Below are 24,446 nucleotides of genomic sequence, written 5' to 3' on the forward strand. Positions count from 1 at the left end.
TAATCCCCTACATATTAATAACACTTTTTCAGTTTATGATAAATTAGCTCTAATAATAAAAAAACATAGTATCTGTTTAATTTAGTTATTGACAATTCCTAATTGTTCAAATAAAAGGTGTAATATCATTAACGCATAAAAACAAGACACACACGTTAAAAAAGAAGTGTCCTCGATTTAGTCCAATTTTTGCAAAAATATTTTAGAAACCAATATTAATAGAATAAAAGGGAGTTCGAGTTTAATATAAAGGAAGTCAAAAGTACAAGTTTACCAGTAATTACCAGTAATTTCCGTCCATGTGTAATAACAAAAACGTAATTGATAACAACATTGAGAAGACTATTGTAATATACGCATAAACAAACCGTTAAACAAAAATAAGTAAAAACGAGAACTTTGATTACTTCCTACCTGCATGTAATCTTGTTCATATCTTTTAATATTTAAGGAAAAGGAAATTTTCAAATAACAAAACTAATTAAAGAGACAAATTTAATTGACATATAACTAAAATAATAATAATTTGTTATTCCTTTTTGTAACGTTCGCGTACGCATCGATGTGTCGCTGTGCTTTCACGGAAGAAAAAGAATACCTTATAAAATATAACAAAGTATTATTTACATGGAACGCATGGCGCCGTAGAATAATAATAGCATAATTATAGAAAATATTTCTGCTCGCCGAACTAATGTAACAACCTAGGAAAGAAGTTCTTCATGCAAAATTCGATGTATTTAGCACACCTTATTTCTTTTACTAATAATTTGTCAATATAAATATGTCTTTTAGTGCTAACGTCAATTAGTCGTAAACCCAGTATTGTACCATTGACTGGCAAGAGATCATCAAACATAGACTGATGAATTTCGGAGACAAATTTCTTATCGATCACTAAATCCATAAATTTATTGCAATCGGCCATCGCCCAGTCAACACTTATCGGCTCTATACCTAATTAATATTAAGTCAGTTAGAAATTCTTGTGAAAGTGATAAAACTGTTTAAATTAAAAAATGTGCTTGTATACCCTATTCATTGAGAGAAAACTTCTCTTCGTGCATATAGGCAGCGTAGCGTGTGCTATCCAGTACAGTATACGTAAATACGGCACGTTTGAATCTAAGGCTTAGAAAATTGAGAATGTGAAATGATCTCTATATTCAATGTGATATTACATGGAAATCGTAATATATTTAAATTTTAGACTTTACTCAAAAATGTTGAACCAAACCGTTCGACAGTATATTGTTTTGTGAATCAATAATCGCAACGATATATTTTGATATCACCTACTTGAATCCGGCTTATTATCTCCGAATCTCAGCAAGCAGTAAAAAGAGGTTTCCCAACTTTTCTACAGACGGAACCTGCGCGAAACGAACGAGTTTTCGTCCAACCTGAGAAATTTTCTCTCCGTAAATAAGATATAAAAAAAAAAATGATTTTTCCCTTACCGACAAGTTTAGCTCTTATCGCTTGATACGGCAATTTCAAGAATTCGCTTTTCAATGGCCTCAAATTTTCGAAGGATATTACTTTCTCGTTACCGTAATCGCAAAAGTACGCGTATACAACGCTATTGATAATCTTAGTAACGTGTACTCTAAAATGAATAAAATTATTATTAACTATATTGTTATTAATCCGTCTTTTTCATATTGCAAAATGTTGCGTTACATATACATACCTGTACCACTCGTCGTGATACTTTCCTGCATAAAGTTTACCTTTGTTGATATACTTCAAAAGCGGATCATCGTTCATCTCGTAGCAATTTTGCAAATCGTTCATCATTGCCTAGAAATAAGAAAATGCATCGTATAAGGATACACTTCCTCAATTAAATATCAACGTATTTAACATACATACACACGTATCTTAAAAATAAATTATTAATTCTTACTCTCAATTCGTCCGCATTCTTTAATGGTTGCACAAAGAAGTATCCTGGATTGACCACCGCTGAGATACGGACGTTGAAATATTGGCCAATATCCGAAATTACGGGTGGATTCAATTTTTCAACCAACTTTGGAGCTCGAGAATTTTCATCCAATTTCTTGTTATTATTATTGCCGTTTTCGTTAACTCTGTATATACACATAGAAGCTTCTTTAGTTAAGTTCATAAAGTTAGTACAGAATTTATAAGAATACAAAGAACAATATGTAGAAAATATACAACTGCAAATACATACGAGTAAAATAGGAAATAGGGAAACGAGGATATAAGACAAGTATAAAGATATAAAGCGTGTGCATGCCGATAGATACGATCTATTTTGTAAGAAAAAAAATAGGTAAAATGTTTACTTTGGTAGTTTGTCTTCATAAATCAACGATGCATTTATTGAGACCAACGTATTACTCGACCCGATTCTTTTGAAAAGCTCTACCACTGGGACCCCGGTCGTACTAAACTTGACGACTTTCGCTGTAAGTAAATCTGTGTCGGAGACTAATTCACGAAATCTTGTCAGCCTTTTGTACTTCCATTCATCAACGTTGTGCAGAAAAATCTGCACCGCCTAATTTTTTCACATACAAACATATAAACGTAAAGAGTTTATCTCCTCATGAAACATCAAGAAAACATTAAATTTAAATTTGACAAATATCATTTTTCTTGTACCTGTTGAGGAATGCGCTGTAAAATCTGTGAGGCTTTGTCTATGTCAAAGAGATTATTACTCGATACCCAAACGGTTCGACCGACGTCAATCAGAAATAATGCTACTTCGCCTTGATGTTCAAAAATGTCGATTGCTCTTGCTCTGTACCATTGTGAATTCCACTTTGCAAAGTACGTTTTCGTGAAGTTAATCCTCTCAACTATTGTAGCATTATTTGTAGATATATTTTTGCTATTCAATACCGTTTTGGCGAACGAGTTTAGTTGTGCATAAACTTTACCTTGTTCGTCTATGTGCGTCACATATAGTTCGGTTACTTGTTCCGGCTGCAGAAAACAATCGGTGCAGATAAGAAAATAAGAAAGGACTACAACAATAAGAAAATCATAGTAATAAATTGAAAGACAGTTACCCTACAATTGACGACATTAAAGTTCTCCAAGATTTTGTCGGCTAATATCAATTGATTAATATCAATATCTTTGTCTGTACTTATATCATAAAAAGTTGATGTTGCATATGAGCCATATTCATCTTTTTCACGTACAATCACGTTAAATACTTGATCGATTAGCAGATAATTTTCGATTACTGGTACTATTTGGTCATCATCGTGGAAGAATTCTAATAGATGAAGACCTACTTTGATAGCCTCATATAAAAACAAAAATACATGTAATGAGATGCACAAGGTATAATTGAATTAACTTAAGATCAAACAAACAGACGAGATACCTGACATGGAAGAACGCAAAATTTCTTGTCCAAAAGATACAGAACATCAGGTTTATATTGTTCCACTGGTCCCTCATCGACGAAGAAAACCGTGACCATTCTGGTTTCGTCATTAAAATCGATGCATTTCACTCTATGCCAATAGTTTTTTTTTAAAACGGCATAGAAATTATTACGTACGCATACCGCTGGCGAGATGCGTTTGCTCATTTGATCATAATGCCTCATCATTTCGTTTGTCATATCAACAAACTCATCCTAAAAAACAAGAAGATTAGCTCGCGAAAAATTGAATAGATAGTAACAATACGATCAGGCAATTACATTTAGATCGTAGAGCCGAACCCAAATTTCGACGGTACTTATAACGCAAGTGGTATACACTAGCCAATTAGCCGCATCAGGTATCGGCAATATGTCGGGTGCAACAGATCCAATCGGGTTTAAATTTATCTTTTTGTTAGACGGGAGGATATTTTCGGATAAAATTTTGGATGACAGCGTGGAGGTACTTTCCGATTGCTAAATAAAAGAAATATAATGCTTATTTCGACTTGCGAGATTATCAAAATGAATAAAAAATACATTCATTTAATGTATATTACTTTCGAAGTAGAGGAGATTACGCAAAGTACTGTAAAATCTCTAATGCTTTTCTCCTGAATAATATCAATGTAGTCAATAATTTTTCGCCAATTGTGAGGTAAGGCCTCTCCATATTGTACGTTGTAAAAGTCGGGTAATAGATGCATGAGAACTCCACTTTGATGCTCAGTTACGATGTTCAAAATGCGTCTTTTTATCAATTCCGTATCGACAGTCGTCACCTCGAGATTCGATGATTTCTCTAAAACTTTTCAAAACTTTGCATGCTACGATTTTCTCAGCTTCTTCCTCGGTTGCCGCATCCATCGAGTAGGTCTTCTCGAATATATGAGCGTCAATCTACGAGATTCATCGATTATTGAAAAAAGTCATGTATTCTAATCATGTACAATTAAATAAAATCATTGTAATTTACTTTCTCAGTAGTACTGATAGTGCTTTTAGCATGTTTTTCTTTATTTGAATACGTTTTATAAATAGATAAATGTAATTTTGACATATTGTCCCGAATTTCTAGCTCTTTTTGAAGATCTTGAACTTGAGATGGCGGTGCAATACTCTGCAAGAGTAATAAAATTTCATGAAAGTAATTCACGTGCGCAAATCAATTAACAGGATGTTTATTTAAATTTTATGAAAAATTCCCTAAGAATTCCTAGATTTTCTAGAAAGTTTATTGATAATTATATGAACTAATAATTATATATAATGATCTATCTGCAATACACATATTTAGCTCATTGGAAGTACAAAATTCGAGAGATGATTAGGCACATAATTTAGAACGATGTATTGTTACTAAATAAAAACTAGCAACAGGCGCGCGCTACGCGTGTGTTACACAGCTTTTGTAATTTACAAATTATTTATGCTGTAAACGATGATAGGCTAATGTTATCTCTCTTCAAAAAATGACGAAAAATAAGAATAATGGGAAGGAATGCCTCTTACTTGCTTATATTAATAAATATATACGTTTTATAAATAAAAGAATTGGAAGTGTGATTTTGAATTATTTTTTATTAATTGCCATATATGATAATATATGATTATATTATTTTTATAAACCCTATTTAAATTTATGATCTTATATAGCCATTTATAATCTTATACTTTTGCATTATCTCATTTCTGATCATAGGAAAATATATTCACTTTATGAGTTGTAATTATACATGAACATAAAGAACATGGATCTATCGATAAGTTCAGATATTGTATATGTATTACGTTCTTTTAACATGTTATTATTACAATTTCAATGAATTTTAATATATTTAAATAATATAATTAAAATTTGTTAATGAAAAAAGAATTTTTATTTAATGTTTTTGTCATAACATTTAATTGATTAAAAATATTTTGTATTTTAAGAATTTTGTATATAACATACGCAAGCACTATAAATTACATAACTATTTTTATGTAATGTGGCATTTAACAAACGATACAGTACTATCCGTCTCTTTTAAGTTTTAAAATTTAATAATAACCATTAAATCATATATATTATTTTCATATTAAACAGTGAAGTTATATGTACCAGTGAAGTTATATGTAATAATTTGAATAAACTGTTATATAACATACATTATAACTCGTTTTTATAAATAAATATATATTCATCGTATTATTTAGCAAACATGCGTTGAATAATTTTATTTGAAAATATACAATCTTATTTGATAATGCATGGTCAAACAACTCAAATTATAAACTTAAATTATTTAAATTTGTATCTTTTGAATATGTCATTATATAATCTCATATTTTGATATGACATCCTATACAACCTTTATGCGGCTAAAATTCATATATATTAGCATATAAAGTTTTTTCTTATATCAGAATGTAAGAAATATTTTTTTCAGAGTAATAATCTTTTAGCACATACCAGACTGGTGCATACTTATGACTACATTACTTTTAATCAGGGCAGCGTTCCAAAGTGAAAATATATTTATATAATTATAGTACACATTATATATATATACATATATATATATATATATATATATATATATATATATATAAAACTATGTTATTATATGTAAATGTATCTATATACATATATGTATCTGTATACATATATTAAAATATAATTATGCATCTTTTATATATTAGAGAAGAAGAGAGTAATATGGCGCCCATTTCCATTTTATTGAATAACTTTGTTTATAATTAAAATTTTCTATTGAAACTTGAACGATTATATTCGTCAAAGTGTTGCTTAACAGATTTCTAGACAAAAATAATAAAATATTTATTATTTAACACGTGATTTATAAAAATCTAATACATTGCATAATCGGTAAAAGAAAAAAAGTGGTTGTAATATGGCTATCCATAAAAATAATTTAAAAAAATTAGTTTAGTGTAAAAGAAACACAGCACCTTGTTCTAAAATATATATTTTTAATTTTCCATTGTTTCGAATTGTCTTGTGTTCAGAAACTTTAGAAATACCATTAGTAATTTCATTAGAAATATCATTTTATCTTTGTTTAACATTAAACAATAAGCATAAAATGATGTCTCTAATGTTTCTGAACACCGCCCTCTAGAATGACAATGGATTTATCAAAGAAATATTTTAATATAAAAATATCGCTTAAAAAATTATATTAATAAAATTCCATGTTATAGCTTTAACTTTGTATAATTCGAAATGTGTACAGCCGAATAAAAAGTTAAAAAACAAAAAGAAAGCGCTCAAGTATACGTACCTTCGTGTGATAATAGACTCAAGTTTAAGAGTAATAAAAAAGTACGTGTAATTAAAAATTAAAAGTGTATCTTAAAAAAGTTTAGAAATGCTCAAAAGTAAAAATGTTTTATAACAATTGTCAGTTATGTTATATTGGTCTATTCCCAGTCGGCACGCAGATTCAAAAAGAATTAAAAAAGAATTCAGATTTATGTCATCAATTTAGTGTTCATTTTGAAATGCAAAAAGAATTCTTTTTGCATTTAAAAATGAATTTTGAATGATAACATAAGTCTGAATTCTTTTTGAATTCTCTGTGCCGACTGGGTTAGGATCACTATGAAACAGCGGGCTACTAAACGATTAACTCCATAACCAATTGTTAGAATACATCACCTAATAACGGAGATAATAGGGCTAACCATATTGTCGACAGTAGCCAATACCCTTTTGTTCTCTATTTATATATTATTATCTTGTATATTTATAAAAAATATTTTCTCTTCTTTACTCTGTGTAAAAAGTGGGAATCTATTGCCCATGTCACCAAATGTTTAATTTAAGATTTTCTTATTATTTGTTCAAATGGAAAAGTTCCAAATTTTGCAATAAATAATTAATCACTACGTGGTTAAATGCAACGCATCCCGTTTTTCATCCCTACAGGGTGATATGTTTAAGAGTCAACCAGGAGAGACGACAAAGATAGGATAACACTAGTTAAGCCAAAGACATTCAATTTGGCCATATTAAAATATGGTGAATATTATTATGTAAGAACAATATTTGTTAATATCCGGAAGTTCAATATAGGATACAAAACAATTTTTTAGGTAAAGAAAGGCAAAATAAAAATTTATGGTTTGGTATTTTATTTGATCTGCACTATAGTATTATAATTAACTTTCAGATAATTTTATTTATTATAATATTTTGAAGAATAAACTGCAAAATCCGTCTTTGTAGGCATACTTTCGTAGCTTGATCAAACATTTGCCAAACAAAAATTTAAAGCAGAGTATTACTTTACGAGACAAAATACATTTGAACACGTGTACATATGCATTAATTATTGAATATGAAGTTCAAAATATCATTCGTTAAAACAATCTTATATCTACAAGAGTGAAATAATTGCGAAATTATTTCTATCAATAACTTTTCACAAAAAAAAGCCGGAGAGGTAAAAAATATTTCTTTTATGAGATAAGATCTGATAAAATAATTCCGCCTTGATAGACATATTGTGCGGATATTGTACAATAATAACATCATAAATTGACAAAAGTTTTACAATAATTGCGCTAAGATGATAGATACATTTGCGAATTTTAATGTTTATTATGCAAGATTTTGTTATATATAATTTAATAAATGTTCTATCAAAGTACAGATATATATTCGTTTCTGTATTACGAATAAAGTAAAATAATATATGTATAATTGAGTTTGCCTGTTTCTTCTGCCGACTCTTAACAAACATCACTGTACGATTTTTTATTCTACGTTGTTCACTTGCGATGAAATGAATTACAGCAAACTTACTGAATTTTGTGGTTCCGTCTTAACAACTCTTAACTCCGTCTTAACTCCATCCATCTTATTCCAAAAAATTATAAAGGTCCTTTGTTCTTTTTTTTGCACACCAACTGCACAATACGATAAGAAAAGTATTTGAATCGCTGTTGGTGTGAGTCCTAATGTTGCATTTAAATCTGCATCCAGATTGCATTAAATATTTTGTTTAAATCTATCATTAGTTTTATAATGCAATTTAAAATTTAAAACAATATCATAAAATTTCAAGTAATAAAATTTCATTCAGTTAATAAAATGATCGTATAAATGAGCATCTAGAGATTGTACTTGAGAAGGCATTTTGAGATAAAAAAATTGATATTCTTTTCTTTGCATTTTATGCAAAGTATATACTTTAAGAATCTATTCTAAAATTTTTATTAAAAAAATTCCAAGTATTGTCGAAGTTACAATCTATTATTCGAAGCGGCATTCAGGTCAAAAACGGAGCTCTCTCTGGATCTGCCGAGATTTTAATACAATGTAACGGACATAAGTGCACGTAGACGTAAGTTTTGAATACTGAAATTAGTTTGTGTGTGTGTGTGTGTGTGTGCGCGCGCGCGCGCGTGCGTGTGCGTATGCGTGTGCGTGCATGCGTGTGCGTGCGTGCGTGTGTGTGTGTGTGTGCGTGTGTGCGTGTGTGTTTGTTTTGTGTATGAATTACATGTAAAAAATTAGTTTGTATTATACTGTACATACATCAAATTTTAAACTTTATTCCTTTACTAGAATTCTATAATACCTTCTATTTATATTTACACAAAAATTAGATTGTAATATATTCTATTAATCCAAAAGAAAATAACAAAAATAATAATGATTCGTTAATTTTTGGGTAACGGTAACAATAACTGTAACAAGTTATATTCAGAAAATAACTTTTCTCACTAATTATAAAAATTACAATATTTTATATTTTGACTTGAAGAGTTTCTATTTATAATAATGAAATGTTTATTACTGCGTGTGAATCAAGTTTAAAATTAATTACTTGCATAGTTTAAAGTTTATGAAAATATCTTTATTTCAGTATGCAAAATAAGATTGTTAACTTTAAATAATTTTAAATAAGACTAGATGATAAATACTATTCCATGTCTATGACTACCATTACTTTTCCAGAACTAATGACTCGTTTGCACACAATTTCTAAATACATAATACGATTCTCCACGTGTTTGATACCTTAATATTAAGAATTTCTACATCTACTTGATATATGACACTATATTTTGTAGTATACTTTAATTAAAAAATAAATATTTATCTTATTTGCCTTTTAATCACTGTATTTATATATAATTTTGGTAAGACTAAATTTTTCTTCTCTGCGAGCAAAATGTATCAGACACTTCTTTTCAGTTAAGCAGCTAGCAGTAAAATGAAACGAAATCCAGACGTTATAGTTACCCTGTGTTCAAAAGCCGTCATGCGCACATTCCTGTGTTAAGAACAAAAGCATTAAATAGAAAAGAGCGGGTGCTTTTCAGCTACGACACAAAGTCGACACTGTGTAAAAGCCTCCGCACATGAACTTCCGTAAGACGTTAAGTTACGTTAAGTACAAACCTTAAACTTAAGCCTGTACTTATAATTAAACTTAGGTCAACGCACAAAGAAATCCATAACGTAAGCAGTTCCGCACACTTATAAGGGAACGATCGTCGCAGATCGTCGATCCTTTGATCTGCTTTGATCATTATTGACACTCAATTGGTATCGTCTCTTTTTCTTAATATTGTTATTCTTGAAAAAAATATCAACCTCTGCATATTGGCGACGTGTATGAAAAGTCATATCGTTATACAGAAGTGAATTATAATAAAGAATTAAGTATCACCTCTAGATCATATACAGATTATACATAATTCTTTATTATTAATGAAACGAAAAAAAAACTATTCAAACAATAATATAAAATTTAAAGAAATTTATTAAAGATTTTGCAAATTATCTAATAAGCGAGAGAGACAATACCAATAATGATCAAAGGATTGATTATTCCCTTATGGAACCCTACGTTACGGATTTCTTTGTGCGTTGACCTAAGTTTAATTATAAGTACGGGCTTAAGTTTAAGGTTTATACTTAATGTAACTTAACGTCTTATGGAAATTCATGTGCGGAGGCTCTAACACAGTGTCCATTAGTGTGAGTTAGACAACTAAAATTTTCTCTCTTACACTAATGGACACCGTGTTACACAAGGTTTGTTCGCATCGCATGCTCCAAGAGCACTTGGATTACTTGGAGCATGCGACGCGAACAAACCTACAGTGTCGATTTGTGTCGTAGCTGGAAAGCACCCATCATTTGTCATGAAAGGCAAAAGCGTACATTGGATACATTTTTTTTATACATTGCTCACTAAATGTTTTAATGTGATTGGTTGGCTCTAAAAAGTTTTGAGTGATAACATGAAAACGGCATTACTGATCAAAACCATTCTGATGGCCAGCGTTGAGCATTATTCGTTATTTTTTGAATAATTTTTTATTTATTAATTATTTAAATAAAATTTTATTTGTTATTCATTATTCATTATTCACATTATTCATTATTCATATTATTGACTATTATTTATTATTCGCATTATTTATTATTTGCGGTATTTGTTATTTGTATTATTTTTTATTCGCATTGTTGTTTTTTTTAGCATTATCTGCATATTAATTTCTTTTCTCATTGTTACTACACACGCGCATACCCACACACACACACGCACGTGCCCGCGCAATCTCCATGATACGGTATATAGACACACACAACAGGCACACACGCAATGTAAATCCGATCGTACAATTTTTCGATAACGCAACGTTTTGCAGGGTAATGTTATTGTCACTGATATTGAAACTTTCAAATCTTATAAATATTTTTCTGGTTATTAGAAAAATACTTAATAAAAAATACTTTATTATAGCCTTAGTAAAAAATACTTTATTATAGCTTAGACACGTCTCAACTTAAGTTAGAAAACAATTATTTGAGTTGTTAATTCAAATAAAATTTGATTTACAAAATTTTATTCATAATTTTTATTAGTTTTATATAAATAACAAATAATAAATAAGATTATATTTAGAAATAATAAATAAATTTTTATTCTAATAAAAAGCATATTCGAAAATATTTTATTCGAAATTGACGAATAAATTTTTATGCAAATAAAAAAATCATTCTTTATTTCTAAATAAAACTTTTATTCGTTATTTATTATTCTTGTCGATCCGAGTCTTGTTAATCGAATTGTACTTGTCGTATCGGAATAAAGAATTATAATTATCGGACCTTTAAGGCCCGGTTTTTCATTATCTAGTTAACTTGTAGTTAAACTTAACCTGGTGTTTCAACCAATGAGCTTCACTTATGGCATCATCATGAGTGAAGCTCATTGGATAAAACATCAGGTTAAGTTTAACCACAAGTTAACCGGATAATGAAAAATCGGGCCTAAGTGACTAAGTCAGTTTTTACCTTTTAGTTCACGTAAAAAAGGAAAAGCCGTAAAGATTTGTTGACAACTATTATCAATTAACAGAGTACGTGAGTTTTTTAACGACTAAAATAAAAATAAATATTTATTATTATGTTTTGATTATTCCAGCACGTAAAAATAATCCATGAATAGAAAAAGGTTTATTAGTGGAGTAGGGTGGGGTGTTTTGTACGGTGGGCGTTTTGTGCAATTTTAATTTTTTTAGACAATGTAGTAGATAAAAGGCTGTGTGTGTGTGTGTGTGTGTGTGTGTGTGTGTGTGTGTGTGTTTATGTTATTTGTCATTCAAATTGCATTAGACTGTGAGGTCTCAAACAGATCGGATGTTTTACGCGTATTTTATAGGTAAAAGTTTTGTGGCATTGTAGATTCGTACTTCTGCAAAATATATTGCTACATTTTTGCCTTTCGATAAGTGTCTCTCTAAAATCTATGCATTGTGCGTAGTTATTGGGATGTCTGCTATCAAGAAATATCGTGCATTGCGATAAAATATTTGGTGTTTTTGCTTTAAAACGCGATTTATAATAGATGGGCATTGGGGGTGTTTTGGGCAACATAATAAAGCATTATGTAGTGGTGGGTTATGTAATTGTATGTCTGTATTACAATATTGAAAAAAATAAACGTAAACAAGCCTTTGAGGATAAAGATACTATTTATTTGTTTTGTATCAAAAAATAAATCAATTGAATGCTTTGATGGTTTTTTAAGCATATGTATTTTGTCTGAAACATTGGAATATAGCCGTATTAACATACAAACATATGTACAATCAAGACACATAAGAAATGAATTACGATGAAGAAGCGCAGGATTTATTATGTTGCACAAAACGCTACACAATACGGGATCGGAACATTTTGTGCACATTGGACTCGTTTTACATTTTATCCTGTAGCTTCAGTTAAACGCAAGCTATCGAGATATGTATATCATAGCGCATTTTGAAGATGAAACACACACCTTTCATGAACATCAATCGATTTTGTGTTATATTTCTCAGTTTCTGAAATATTAGCAAGTAAAGAAAATATTGCACAATAAACCCCACCCTACTCTATGTTTTTGGGTGAAAATGAATGTTACAAGTTTAATAAAGCGGCTTTTTACATTTAACATTGCATAATAATTATATTTTAAGCTAATTGTTAATCATTTGCAACACATTGAATTATTCTATGTTTCTATTTATATAGAAAAGAAAAACGTTTTTTCATAATACTTGTGGAACGTTTTTGTAAGGTCGTTCTGTAAGAGTAATGACTTAAAATTATTCAAGGATGTTTCAATGACGAAAAAACACAAAACATAATTATTGCAGCCTTTTTTAAAATGGTGTGTCATATAAAACACCAGAAATTTTAAAAAATTAAATTTCTGCTATTTTATATATTATAATTATATTTTATTATAATTAGATTTTAAATTTATGAAATAATTGAACTTATAAAAGAATAAAAGTATAGAAAGTTGCCTTCCAAATTACTTATTTTTATTCTATCACTCATTTCTACATTTTTATAATTTAAACTTAATTGTCTACTGTAAATAAGCAAAATGTAAAAGTTTCTATTACGTAATTACATCATACGACATTGTCATGATATCTTTCTTGGAGATGTTATTTTATCCATATACGTTATGTAAGATGCTAGTTTTGCAGGCTTTAACTAATTTTTTATTTTAAAAAAGTTAATGTATCAAAGTTCTTATTACGTTATTTATAAATAAACGAAGGGGTTAAGAATATTCTATAAATTTTTGTCACTTAATTTTATAACATGATAAAGTTATTTTAGAAGAAAAGCTTCCGTGCGATATCTTTTTCCAACTAATCTGACAATTAGTACAAGTGCTACATTATTTATTACAATATTTTTGGAATGCCGCAGCGTGCTTTCTTTTGTATGAGTCATGACTTGAAATTGTATAACATAGTGACAATGACTCATAATTATGTTTTTAATACAATTATTAAAAATTATGTAACGTTAAATGTAAACAATCCTTTTTTTAAACATGTGAAATTCATTATATTTGGAATTTATTTTGCTCCGCCCCTCCCCCCAGACATATTAAAAACACTTTTTTAATTTATGATCAATTAGCTCTAATAATAAATAAACGGTGTCTGCTTAATTAAGTATCTTCTTAATTTAGTTAACAATCTCTACCTGTTTAAATAAGAAGTAATATCATTAACACAAAATAAAAGCAAGACACACACGTACTATTGTAAAACACGCATACACAAACCGTTAAACGAAAATAAGTAAAAACAAGAATTTTGGTAAGTTAACTTGTTATGTGCATGTAATCTTGTTCATATCTTTTAATATTTAAGGAAAAGGAAATTTTCAAATAACAAAACTAATTGAAAAGACAAATTTAATTGACATAAAACTAAAATAATAATAATCCGTTACTTTTTTTGTAACTTTCGCGTGCGCATCGATGTGTTGCCGTGCTTTCACAAAAGAAAAAGAAAATCTTATAAAAAAATAACAAAGTATTATTTACATGGAACGCACGGCATCGTAGAATAATAATAACATAATCATAAAGAAAATACTTCTGCTCGCCGAACTAATGTATCGACCTAAGAAGAAAGCTTTTCATTCAAAATCCTTGACGTATTTGGCATGCTTTTGTTGTACTAATAATTTGTTAACACAAATGAGTTTTCCAGTGCTAACGTCAATCAGTCGTAAACCCAGTATTGTACCATTGACTGCAGGCAAGAGATCATCGACCATAGACTGATGAATTACGGAGGTAAAGTCCTTTTTGAACACTAAATCCTTAAATTTAATGCAATCGGCCATCGCCCAGTCAACACTTATCGGCTCTATACCTAATTAATATTAAGTTAGTTAGAAATTTTTGTGAAAGTGATAAAACTGTTTAAATTGAAAAATGTGCTTGTATACCCTATTCATTGAGAGAAAACTTTTCTTCGTGCATATGGGCAGCGTAGCGTGTGCTACCCAGTACAGTATACGTAAATACGGCACGTTTGAATCTAAGGCTTAGAAAATTGAGCATGTGAAATAATCTCTATATTCAATGTGATATCACATGGAAATTGCAATACATTTAAATTACACACTTTTCTCAAAAATGTTGAACTAAACCGTGCGACAGTATTGTTTTGTGAATTAAAAATCGCAACGATATATTCTGATGTCACTCACTTGAATCCGGCTTATTATTGAGTCTGAGCGAGCAGTAAGAAAGGGAATTTACCAACTTTTCTACAGGCGGTGCCTGCGCAAAACGAACGAGTTTTCGTCCAATCCGAGAAATTTTTCTCTCCGAAAATAAGGTATAAAAGAAAACTATTTTTTCCTTACCGACGAGTTTAGCTCTTATCGCTTGATACGGCAATTTCAAGAATTCACTTTTCAATGGCTGCAAATTGTCGCGGGATATTATCATCTCGTTACCGTAATCGCAAAAGTACGCGCATACAATACTATTGTCAATAATGCGATTAACGAATATTCTAAAATAAATAAAATTATTATTAACTATATTTTTATTAATCCGCCTCTTTCATATTGCAAAATGTTGCGTTACATACCTGTACCACTCGTCGCGGTACTTTCCTGCATAAAGTTTACCTTTATTGATATCCTTCAAAGGCGGATCATCGTTCATCTCGTAGCAATTTTGCAAATCGTTCATCATTGCCTGGAAATAAGAAAATGCATCGTATATAGATATACTTCCTCAATTAAATATCAACGTATTTAACACACACACACAGAGGTATCTTAAAAATAATTATCAATTATTACTTTGAATTCGCCCGCATTGTTTAACGGTTGCACAAAGAAGAGCCCTGGATTGACAACCGCTGAGATACGGACGTTGAAATATTGGCCGATATCCGAAATTACGGGTGGATTCAATTTTTCAAACAACTTTAGAGCTCGAGAATTTCCACAATTCAGACGTTTTTTGTTATTATTATTGCCGTTTTCGTTAACTCTGTATATTCACATAGAAGCTTCTTCAGTTCAGTTCATAAAGTTAGTACAGAATTTATAAGTATACAAAGAATAATATGTAGGAAATATACGACTGCAAGTATATAAAATGGAAAATAAGGAAATGAGGAAATAGGACAAGTATAAAGATATAAAGCGTGCGCATGCAGATAGACACAATCTATTTTGTAAGAAATAAATAGGTAAAATGTTTACTTTGATAGTTTGTCTTCATAAATCAATGATGCATTTATTGAGACCAACATGTTACTCGGTCTGATTCTTTTGAAAATCTCTACAACTGGAACTCCGGACATACTAATTGCGATGACTTTCGCTAAAAGTAAATCTGTGTCGGAGACTAATTCACGAAATCTTGTCAGCTTTTCGTACTTCCATTCATCAATGTTGTGCAGAAAGATCTGCATCGCCTAATTTTTCACATATAAACATATAAATGTAAAGATTTTATTTCCACATGAAGCGTCAAGGAAACATTAAATTTAAATTTGACAAATATCAATTTTTTTGTACCTGCTGAGGAATCTGCTGTAGAATCTGTGAGGCTTTGTCCAAGTCAAAGAGATTGTTCCTCGATACCCAAACGGTTCGACCAACGTCAATCAGAAATAATGCTACTTCGCCCTGATGTTCAAAAATGTCAATTGCTGTTGCTCTGTACCATTGTGAATTCCACTTTGCAAGGTACGTTGTCGTAAAAGTGATCCTCTCAACTATTGTAGCATTATTTGTAGACATATTTTCGCTATTCAATACCGTTTTGACGAACGAGTTTAGTTGTGCATAAACTTTACCTTGCTCGTCTATGTGCGTCACATATAGTTCGGTTAATTGTCCCGGCTGCAGAAAACAATCGGTGCAAGTAAGAAAATAAGAAAGGACTACAATAATAAGAAAATCATAGTAATAAATTGGAAGACAATTACCCGTATTTTGAATGCGACATCAAAGTTCTCTAAGATTTTGTTGGCTAAGACTTGATTAATATCAATATTTTTGTCTGTACTTATATCATAAAAAGTTAATGTTGCATATGAACCATATTCATCGGCATCTCTTTCACGTACAATCACGTTAAATACTTGATCGATTAGCAGATAATTTTCGATTACTGGTACTATTTGGTCATAATCGCGGAAGTGTTTTAATCCATGAAGACCTACTCTGATAGCCTGATATAAAAACAGAAATACATGTAATGAGATACACGAGGTACAATTGAATTAACTTAAAATCAAACAAATAAACGAGATACCTGACATGGAAGAACGCAAAATTTCTTGTCCAAAGGATACAAGACATCAGGTTTATATTGTTCCACTAATCCCTCATCGACGAAGAAAACCGTGGCCATTCTGGTTTCATCATTAAAATCGATGCATTTTACTCTATGCCAATAGCTTTTTTTTAAAACGGCATAGAAATTATTACGTACGCATAACGCTGGCGAAATGCGTTCGCTTATTTGATCATAATGCCTCATCATTTCGTTTGTCATATCAACAAACTCATACTAAAAAACAAGAAAATTAGCTCGCGAAAAAGGCGATGGTAACGATACGATCAGACAATTACATTTAGATCGTAGAGCCGAACCCAAATTTCGACGGTACTTATAACGCAAGTGGTATATACTAGCCAATTAGCTGCATCAGGTATCGGCAATATGTCGGGCGCGACAGATCCAATTGGGCTTAAATTTATCTCTTTGTTAGATGGGAGGATATTTTCGGATGAAATTTTGGATGACAGCGTGCAGGTACTTTCCAATTGCTAAATAAAAGAAATATAATGCTTATTTCGACCTGCGCAATTATCGAAATAAATAAAATATACATGCATATAATATATAATCTTGTATTATAATATATTATGACTACATATACAAGCTTTTACGCTGCCAAAATTTATATATAAGCACATAAGGTTTTTTCTTACATTAGCATGTAAGAAAAATTTTTCCCAGATTAATAATTTTTTAGCATATGCCAGACAGGTGCATACTTATGATTATATTACTTTTAATCAGGGTAGCTTTTCAAAGTCAGTGTAAAAACATTTTTTATATATTATAGTACACATTTACACACACACACACACACACACGCGCGCGCACATACACATGCACGCACGCACGCACGCACGCACAAACACACACGCACGTGCGCGCGCGCGCGCGCGCGCACACACACACACATACCGGGTGACCCATTTTAAAGTATCCCCTACAATATTTCGAAAACTAAGCAAAAATTAAAGCAAAGTATTGCTCTACAAGATAAAATGCGTTTGATCACGTTTACATATGCATTAATTGTTGAATAAAAAGTTGAAAACTTTTCATTTGTTAAAATAATCTTTTATCTATAAAAGCGAAATAACTGCGAAATTATTTCTATCGATAACTCTTTAACTTCATAAAAGAAAAAGCCGAAATGGTAAAAAATATTTTTTTTATGAGATAAGATATGATAAAATAATTTTGCCTCGATAGGCATATTGTGCGGATATTGTACAATAATAACATCACGAATTGACGAAAATATTGCAATAATTGCGCTAAGATGAAAGACACATTTGCGAATTAAAATGTTTATTATGCAAGATTTTATTATATAATTTAATAAATATTCTATTGAAGTACAGATATATTATATACTCGTCTAGCTGTGTACTATAAAATAAAATTTAAAAGTATAATTAAGTTTACCTGTTACTTCTGCCGTCTCTTAACAAACATCACTGTACGATTTTTTGTTCTACGCTAAGTTCACGTGCAAGTAAATAAATTATAACAAACTTACTGAATTTCGTGGTCCCATGTCATCAACTCTGTCCATCTTATATCAAAAAGTTATAAAAGTCTCTTGTTCCTTTTTCTCGCACACCAACTGCACAATACGATGAGAAAAGTATTTGAATCGCTATTTTTCTTAGTACCTAAAGTTGCATTTAAATTTGCATCCAGAATGTATTAAATAATTTGTTTAAATTTATCAATACTTTTTTAATGCAATTTTAAATTTAAGACAGAATAAAATAAATTTTTAAGTAATAAAATTTCATTTAGCTAATAAAATGGTCGTACAAATAAGCTTTTCGATATTTTACTTAAGGAAACATTTTAAGATACTAGTAAGATAAAAAAATCGATATTTTGTTGTTTGCATTTTATGAAAGCATATATTTTAAAAAATCTAGTATAAAATTTTTATTTAAAAAATTCAAAGTATTGTAGAAGTTACAATTATTTGAAGCGGCATTCAGGTCAAAAACGGAGCGCTCTCCAGATCACCCCAAGTTTTAATACAATGGACCTATATGCAAGTAGATGTAGGTTTTGAATACCGACAATTGTAAAATCAGTTTGTATGTATATGTGTGTGTGTGTATGTGTATTTTGTGTATGCATTACTTTGATATAAGTATGAACTGCCAGTTACCCTCCACTTTCCTATTCTCACAATGCTTCGCTGTGTCTTCAATATCATGCGTACGTACCTCCGATGGTCAAATAGCAGAAAATTGAAACACAAGTTGCATTTTGCCAATAAAACAAGAAGTGAGAGTAAGATAGAATATCTTATGACGCACGAATTTAGCAAATTTTAAAACTATTAAGTACATAATGTATTAGAACTGATTTTAAACTTTTCTAAATTCATGCGTCATATCGAGAATTCTATATTATAACAGTAACGCAAACAACCACCGTCTTGGACCTAATGGACCTAATGCTTCTTGGTTAAAAAGTGTGCATACTAAAATTACTAAACGCCCATTGGATGAGAAACGTTAGGTCTCTATTAAGTCCATCGGTGGTTGAAGTCAGAATCGCTTAGATAAAAAGATTGCACTAATATTATACTATAGAGCTCTAGTCATATCATATTCAACCTCTTTCTTCCTATTTTACCGGCAAAACTTGTTTTACATGCGACCTCGTGTTTCAATTTTCTGTCATTTAGCTATCGGAGGTGCGAGTGATGTTGGAGACATCATGAAATGGCCAACTGGCATTCCATAGTTATATAGTCAAAGATGCATTACATGTAAAAAATTAGTATACTGTACATATATAAAATTTTAAATTTTATTTTTTTACTAAAAGATAGAATTTTGTGATACCTTCTATTTATATTTACACAAAAACTTGATTGTAATATGTTTTATTAATAAAAAAAAAAAAATAAATAAAAATAATAATAATTTGTTAATTTTTGAGTAACGGTAACGATAACAGTAATGAGTTATTTTCAGAAAATAATTTTTTCAACTGGTCATAAAAATTACAATATTTTTTATTTTGATTTAAAAAATTCTTATTTAGTAATAATATATGTATTGATATGTGTGAATCACGTTTAAAATTAATCACTTGCATAGTTTAAAAATTTATGAAAATAGCTTTACTTCAGCATGAGAAAATATAATGTCACTTTTACATAATTTTAAATAAGATTAGATGATAAATACTGTTCAATGTGTATGATTATTATTACTTTTCTAGAACTAATAATTTGTTTGCATACAACTGCTAAATATATAGTACACGATTCACGATGTCTTTGATATCTTAATATTAAGAATTGATACATCTACTTGATATACGAAACAATATTTTGCAGTGTATTTTAATTAAAAAATAAATATTTACCTTATTTGTCTTTTAATCACTGTATTTATATATAATTTTAGTAAGTATAAATTTTCTTCTTCTGTAAGCAAAGTGTATCATGGACTTCTTTTCAGTTCAGTAGCTGACAGAGAAATGAAACGTAAGTCACACGGGGGTGAAACTAGTATTGTACAGTGCGATGCCTGGAGTTTGATTTTAGGGACCACGTTTCTTTCTTGGTTATTTTTACGTTCATGATCAAATGCTGCGGTGATCGTTAATGCAGCATTCGATCATGAACGTAAAAATAACCAAGAAAGAAACGTGGTCTTTAAAATCGATACCCCAGGCATCAATGCAACGCATTGTTTTGGTTTCTGGTAACACGGAAAAAGCAGTAGGGTCCACTTGAAAGTGGGAGTTGAAATGACTAATTAGGGGTAGAGTCCTATATAAAGAGAGAAGCGACATTGATGTCCGTAGCTCTGATTGGTAATCTGATTGATACTTGATTGGCTAAGCGAGCAGCCATATTGTGACCACAGCTAGTTGCAGAATGATACAAATGGTGTTTGATGACGTTAGAGCGGTCTCAAAATGGCGGTGGAGGACTCAATTGGATACTGAAGGTTGTGGTGGGGGTTCGATGTCGCTTCTCTCTTTATATAGGACTCTAATTAGGGGGTCAATCATGAAACTTTTTCCCTAGGGTGGAAACGTGAGAAGTGAAAATCTTTACCATTGAAGTTAATGGAGAAATTTTTCACTTTTCACGTTTCCGCCTTAGGGAAAAAGTTTCATGATCGACCTCCAGGTAGCGATCATGTAACTTTTTTCCTAGGGCGGAAAAGTGAAAAGTGAAATCTTTCGCCACTGAAGTTAATGGCAAAATTTTTCACTTTTCATTTTTCCGCCCTAGGGAAAAAGTTACATAATTGCTATCCTGGGAGTCAATCATGTAATTTCACGTGGAACTTTTCACGTTTCACTTTTCACTTTTCACGTTTCACTTTTCACTTTTCATTTTTCATTTTTCACTCATAGAGAGTTCACGTGAATCTTTTCACGCACAGCGATTATGTATGAATAATGCGCGGAAATTTAGTTTGGGTTCCGAAATTCACCATTAGAGGCTCTGTCATTGCAACTATCAAGCGATGGTGAAAAAGGTTTCTATCTGCTTTTACAGTATAACTTTTACTGTAAAAATTTTGTTATATAAAAAAAAATTGTAAAAAAAATATTCATAAATAAATAGCAATATTTCTTATATTGCATAAACTTAATTTACAAATATAATATATATTACATTTATTTTTAATGATCCGTATATTGTAACAACTATTTTATTATGTAGTAATCTAATATTCAAAATTACATTGTAATTTAATTCAAACATTGTTTTTCAAAATTAATTTTAATTAGTTTTTTATGTGTGCAAATTTTAAAGTAAATTAATTTCATTAGTCATTAAATTTAACTTTGTTTAATTAAAAAATATTGAATAATTTAGAATATGGACCTTGATCAAAACTGAATTCTCCGCTCACACATGTATTTTCCAAATTTATAAGTTATAAACACTTACATGATAGATTAATATTCTATTTCACAAGACGCACCTTTCTTATATCATTGAATATCAAAACGCGTTTAAAGTATATTTTTATCTAAATTTGCATTTGATGAAACCTCATTCTATATAATTATCAAAATATCAATTTGTCAAATATAAATATCTGCCAAATATTTGCCAAATCAAACTTAATTACATCACAAAAGCATTATTTTTATTTATGTATGTATTACTTTTTCCTATCAACGCAATGCAATACCAAAAAGGTTAACCTTTTCAATAATACCTCTTCAAACTGTTACCACACTGTTACCACACTTTCATTCTTATTTCAAAATACATACAATTTATTAATTCCCTAAATTTTCACCTTTTCGCCATCACGGCTGATGGCGAAAAAGTTCACGTGAAAAAGTTCATATTTCCGCTCATGAGTGAGTTACATAATCCCGTGGAATCATACATAATCGTGCAGTTTACGTTTTCACTTATCACATTTCCGCCTTAGGGGAAATGTTACATGATAGATCCCCTGAAAATGCCTTGATGTACACCCAAGGACTTTGATTCTGTCCATGGGGAAATTTTCCAAACTGAAAAGTCGCTATCTCTCTACATACTTAAAGTTCATGATTAATGTAACGACCAATAAGCTCTAGTCATTTCATGAATCATGAACTGCAAATATGTAAAAAGTGGTGACTTCTTAGTTTGGAAAATTTCCCCATGGACAGAATCAAAGTCCTTGGGTGTACAGTCGTGTTCATTATAGTTGCGACACTTTTTCTTCGATGGTTTTTGGAATGTAGTCATCGAGCGGCGAACGTAATTGGTTGGATCCACAAGTAAGAACCAATCATGTTCTCAGCTCTTGTTATAGTTGTGTGTTTAGAGACGCATCTAAGAAAAAGTGTCGCAACTATAATGAACACGACTGTACACCCAAGGACTTTGATTCTGTCCATGGGGAAATTTTCCAAACTGAGAAGTCACCATTTTCATACTCGCAGTTCATGATTAAGGAAACGACTAGAGCTTATTGGTCGTTACGTTAATCATGAACTGTAAGTATGTAGAAAGATAGCGACTTCTCAGTTTGGAAAATTTCCTCATGGACAGAATCAAAGTCCTTGGGTGTAGTTGTTATCTTTCTATATACATACAGCTTATCATTAACGTAACGCTCAATAAACTTTAGGCATAGACCTATAGACCGAGGAAACTATAGACCGAGCGTAAAATGCTATTTTAGACAAGAGAGGGTGTGATAATCGACGTAAGGAGAAAAACGCACGCTAGCTTATGGGCCAGAGGACGAATAGAGGATAATTTTGGTTAGACTCGAAAATATTCGGCACGTTTACGCATACGTGAAGCCGAGTTTATCCTCTGTTTCCCCTTACCGCGTTTATCACTACCCCCGTAAGAGTACGCTCGGGGTATGGCTCTAATACAGACCCTAGAAGTAGAGAGTCTGGACATCTCGGGGTTCCACGTGATTGGATGCACGTGATTGTGCACCTAAAATGGCAGCACCAATACGGATCCATGTTTAATCCTCTTTAGCCAATGCGATAACAGCATACAATACGTTCAAGTGCACATAATGATAAACATACATACATATAAAGCTTACGTACACCCAAGGACTTTGATTCTGTCCATGGGGAAATTTTCCAAACTGAGAAGTCACCACTTTCTACATACTCGCAGTTCATGATTAATGAAACTACTAGAGCTTATTGGTTGTTACGTTAATCATGAACTGTAAGTATGCAGAAAGATAGCGATTTTTCAGTTTGAAAAATTTCCCCATGGACAGAATCAAAGTCCTTGGGTGTACATACACTGACATATTCATCACCGACATTTTAGGGGCAGATGTCCAGACTCTCTACTTCTAGGGACTCTAGGCTCTAGGCGTTTCATTAATCATGAACTGTAAGTATGTAGAAAGATAGCAATTTTATAGTTTGGAAAATTTCCCCATGGACAGAATCAAAGTCCTTGGAAGTAAGTTGGTCAAAGTGAGCATCTGCTCACCCAAATTTTGTGTGGTAGCATTGAAGAACTGGTCTCTCCATAGACTTGTTTTCTATGCCTGCACTAAACTGCACTGGAACGTTCCTTTTTGTTTTCACTAACTTTCAAATATACATCTATTTCACTTTAAGTGCACACTAATTCAGGGAGTTCAGGAACAGAAAACAAACAGCATGGCTGCGTTCAGATTCCCCACCCGAGTGCACCCAGGCACCTAAAGAGCGTTCAGATTCCTTTAGAGTGCCCCTACCGGACATTAAGTGGGTCGTTCATTTTATCACTCTGTCTATCTCGAGAGAGTGGAAAAACCACATGGGTCCTTGAGCCGGGCGAAACGGGTGGGTGACGTAAAGATGCGTTTCAAAATGTATCGCTATAAAAATTTTTATATAATTGTGATAAAGCTCGTATATTTAAAACAAATTTG

At 31.0% G+C, this 24,446-nt stretch overlaps 1 protein-coding gene and 1 pseudogene across 1 annotated transcript; both read right to left on the bottom strand.

Annotated features, from left to right (window-relative positions):
* Positions 1 to 633: 633 nt before the first annotated feature.
* Positions 634 to 8,285, bottom strand: LOC105196943 (annotated as a pseudogene).
* A 5,855-nt stretch (positions 8,286 to 14,140) lies between these two features.
* LOC105205606 (tudor domain-containing protein 7A) lies at positions 14,141 to 20,574 on the bottom strand. Its single transcript, XM_011175010.3, has 11 exons — positions 20,440 to 20,574; positions 18,587 to 18,673; positions 17,358 to 17,555; positions 17,038 to 17,295; positions 16,709 to 16,954; positions 16,296 to 16,622; positions 15,978 to 16,192; positions 15,570 to 15,762; positions 15,353 to 15,462; positions 15,123 to 15,274; positions 14,141 to 14,623 (listed from the first exon to the last, which is right to left on the bottom strand). Exons 2-11 carry the CDS (start codon positions 18,620 to 18,622, stop codon positions 14,385 to 14,387), a joined length of 1,974 nt encoding a protein of 657 aa, XP_011173312.2. The 5' UTR covers positions 18,623 to 18,673; positions 20,440 to 20,574; the 3' UTR covers positions 14,141 to 14,384.
* Positions 20,575 to 24,446: the final 3,872 nt, after the last annotated feature.

This window comes from Solenopsis invicta, chromosome 4 (genome assembly GCF_016802725.1).
Source record: "Solenopsis invicta isolate M01_SB chromosome 4, UNIL_Sinv_3.0, whole genome shotgun sequence".
NCBI lineage: Eukaryota > Metazoa > Arthropoda > Insecta > Hymenoptera > Formicidae > Solenopsis > Solenopsis invicta.

What these genes read in the sequence shown, in the direction of transcription:
- LOC105205606 (XM_011175010.3), bottom strand. Translation starts at nt 18,622, where the DNA reads ATGGACAGAGTTGATGACATGGGACCACGAAATTCA. An exon ending in TACAGCAGATTCCTCAGCAG is followed by an intron (nt 16,193 to 16,295) that starts GTACAAAAAAAT and finishes GTGAAAAATTAG; the next exon opens with GCGATGCAGATCTTTCTGCA. An exon ending in ACAATGCGGGCGAATTCAAA is followed by an intron (nt 15,463 to 15,569) that starts GTAATAATTGAT and finishes TCTTATTTCCAG; the next exon opens with GCAATGATGAACGATTTGCA.